At 36.5% G+C, this 3,402-nt stretch overlaps 1 protein-coding gene across 1 annotated transcript; it reads right to left on the bottom strand.

The window, feature by feature from the left end:
• Positions 1 to 709: 709 nt before the first annotated feature.
• On the bottom strand, positions 710 to 2,840 carry LOC108344768 (uncharacterized protein At3g28850). The gene is made up of 2 exons (XM_052867584.1): positions 926 to 2,840; positions 710 to 834 (listed from the first exon to the last, which is right to left on the bottom strand). Exon 1 carries the CDS (start codon positions 2,336 to 2,338, stop codon positions 1,031 to 1,033), a length of 1,308 nt encoding a protein of 435 aa, XP_052723544.1. The 5' UTR covers positions 2,339 to 2,840; the 3' UTR covers positions 710 to 834; positions 926 to 1,030.
• Between the last annotated feature and the right edge of the window lie 562 nt (positions 2,841 to 3,402).

The following is a 3,402-nucleotide window of genomic DNA, read 5'->3' as shown; positions in this document are numbered from 1 at the left end:
CAGTACAAAAGGTATAAATGGCAATAATTTAAAGCAAATGGTTGAGGACAACCATGAGAGAGAGAGAAAAACCGACACCCTTAAATAGGTAGCAAATAACTAGTTAAAGCTGTTACATTTAGAAACTTTCTTTCAACTTTAAAATTATTTATGTGAGGTTGAACGGTTCTGTTGGTTCCAGAAGAAACCGTGTATTTGGTTACTGCAGTCACAGATTCCTTGAGTCCAGAAAAACAACATATTTGACTTACCCACAAAGGTCACCCTAAGAAACTGTCTAATGTTACTGTAGGTTAGACCGGCCGGGTAAGGCATAATGAACCGGTCACAACAACAATTGAACACAACAGTAACTGTACAGAGTTAATGTGTAATCAATATGATAACGATTATTAATAACTTATTAAAACTGATATTAATGAGATAAATTAATTAATCATATTTTAGTAATGTTTACGCTTTTATAATCACATAAAAAAAATTCTGACTTAGGTGTGGGAAAGTATATTCTGCATGTCACTTCCTCAAACTGATTCAGGAATATAAAGAAAAGCATACATTCATCCAAACAGGAGAGTTGAACAGGAGTTATCCTCGTCCCGATCTAGCATAAACATGTAATATTGTTTTGGAAAATGTTTTATTAATAAAAGAAATAAAAAAAAGTGTTTATTAACTCTGCATTTCTTTTGTAAGAAAGGAAATTGTATACACCAAGCCTTTTTTGCTTTCTGAAATGGAAAATGAAGAAAAGTATACAGTATGCAGTAGATTGAACTGGTTCTGCATAATTAGAGCACGTTATTGTTCACTCTTGTATCTCCTTCCTCTTCCCTAATATGATCAACCACACCGAAAAAACCTCACTGTACAAAAGTATAAACAAAATACCACAATACACAACTCAAAAAATTTGTTCAATTACCTGTGTTAAATTAAATGTCATCATGATCATTCTCACTCACATTCATCCTACTCGGCTCAATCTGGATTTTCTTTTCTCTTGTGAATTTGATGCAGAAAGTGGGAACTAGTAGCAGCAGATGGGGCAGCGGATCAGTCCATTTTCATTGCAGTCAGGGCAACGATGAAATCCATACTCACCAACCTCACCATCATCTTCTTCTTCTTCATCATCATAACCTTCATAGTAGATTTTACAACTTCCATAGCAAGTTTCACATGGCACAAACCTTACATCCCCACAAGCCTCACATACTCCCTCATCATCAACATTGTCTTTAATCTTCTCACAACAATCAAGCAATTTCTCAAGTTTTCCATCCTCATGCAGTTGTTGAATGTCTTCTGCTCCACCAACGTAGTTCCTCCCAATAAACACCCTTGGCAATCCTAATCCTCCCTTGCCATATCCATGACCCAATAGCTCTTTGAGCTCCTCCTTGAACCCTGAATGCATCGACACATCTCTCTCATCCACCCTCACACCTAACCCCTTTAGAATTAGCCTCACGTGGCAGGAATCCTCATAAGTCTTTCTCACACCACGCAGGCTAGTGAAATACAACACCACCTTCTCCTTCTTAAATGGTGTAGCCTTCAAATCCACCACAACATCATCATCATTGCTGATCTTCTTCTCTTCCTCAGTAGAAAACGAAAACCCCTTTCTGGCCATGTTCCCTTGCAATGATTCATCTGATGAGGAAACAACAACCACTTGCGGATCATCAAAATTTGAAGCTGCAGCCTTGAGAACTGAACAACCATTTGATCCCTCCTCCTCCTCCTCCTCTTCACTCTTCTGATTGCATATTGATTTGGCTGAATCGTTGCCATTCTTAACGAACCCACAAGGCTTGGGTGGATCATGAACATGGCCTTTGAAATTAACATCAAAAGAGAAACTCTTGAGGTGCTTCGGTGATCTATAAGGGCTTGTGTCTTCAAGGCCTTCCATCAGTTCCCACGTGTTGATAGTCTCTGGCTCACAAGGCGGTGTTGAGATTGGAGTCTTCATAATTGCTTTTGGCAACATTTGCTCAATCATTTCAGACCATGTCTTTTCCTCTCTCTGTCTCTTTCCCTTTTCCTCTTCCTCTTCCTCTTCCTCCTCCTCCTCATTCCGTGGCCTGAAACTGTCACTGTCAATGACCTTGCCACTGGGAAACCTTAAACCATTGCCATGGTTGATGTGAGGCTCCTGGTCCAGAGAACCTAGAGTGGTTGATGTCAATGCCACAACATGGTAACTGTCTCCTTTGCTTTGAGGAGGGTGATGTACATGCACTGAGAAGCTTCTAGGCACAGAGGAATAGTAAGGGCCGTCGCAGTGACAATGTTGACACCCCTTTTGCTTGGAATTAGCACAACCCATAATTGTCACACAAAAACGCAAATCTGAGTTGGTAAATAATCAAACACACAGAAGGCAGAAAAGAAAAAAGATAACTTTGTTTGGGGAATCAAAAACACCCCACAAACAGCCACAAAAGGACTACCACAAACCCAGTCCACTCAAACCAAAAAGAAAAGTGAAAAATGGTAAAATGAAAAATCCTGCACAGAATTTGATGCGAAGGCTCATTCATATACCAGAAATGGAAATCTGAGATAAAGATTTTGAACGGTTAACTACAATTGAATGGAAGAAGAAGAAGAAAAAGAGAAAAAAAGAAGAAGCTCTCACACACACGCAGATGCCAGAATAGAAATGGTGAAGAAAGTGTGATTGAAACAGAAATGAATGGAAAGTCAAACAAAGAGGGCGAGAAATGAATCATTCAACCACCATTCATCATCCCCACACGCTTGCTCTCTCTTTCTAGAGTTTTAGAGAGAGAAAACAGAAACCATAAACTAGATTCTTATGACGTAACTTTTCTGACTAGAGAAGTTTTTAAGTATAGACACAGCACAACAACACAAATCACACAACTCAAACACAAACTGCTGTTTAAGGTATAATAATATTCCACTTCAATGAATCAGATTTTCAGTAATAGATCTTGTTTTAAGAATGTTTAACAAAAATTTACATTTATTCAATGTAAAAAATGAATTATGAACTAGGATGTGATTTCTATTTTTATCAAACATAAGATAATCCATCTTTTATTATTACAAGTGTAAAAAGTAAAGACATAAATATCTTACTCCCTTATGTTATTTCTGTTTTAATTTAACAAAACAACAAGTTAATTTAGTTTTACGGATTAAAACGATTTATAGAATTCAAGTAAAACTATTAGAATTTTTTCGAGAAGATAACTTAATTTAATGGTATTTAATTAAGACATTGAAAGATTAACAAAGTTATATGGTATTCAGTATTGTATAGATTTCAATGACTTATTTTATCGCGTAAATTTTTATGAAATTTTTGTTTCATTTTTTATTTGTATGAATAAATGTTATTTTCATGTGACAATTTCATCTAAA

This window comes from Vigna angularis, chromosome 8 (genome assembly GCF_016808095.1).
Source record: "Vigna angularis cultivar LongXiaoDou No.4 chromosome 8, ASM1680809v1, whole genome shotgun sequence".
Lineage (NCBI taxonomy): Eukaryota > Viridiplantae > Streptophyta > Magnoliopsida > Fabales > Fabaceae > Vigna > Vigna angularis.
The sequence above is the reverse complement of the archived record's forward strand: the minus strand, read 5'-3'. Positions and strand labels throughout refer to the sequence as shown.

Bases quoted from the DNA above. Each gene is read 5' to 3' on its own strand.
- LOC108344768 (XM_052867584.1), bottom strand. From the start codon at position 2,338: ATGGGTTGTGCTAATTCCAAGCAAAAGGGGTGTCAACATTGTCACTGC.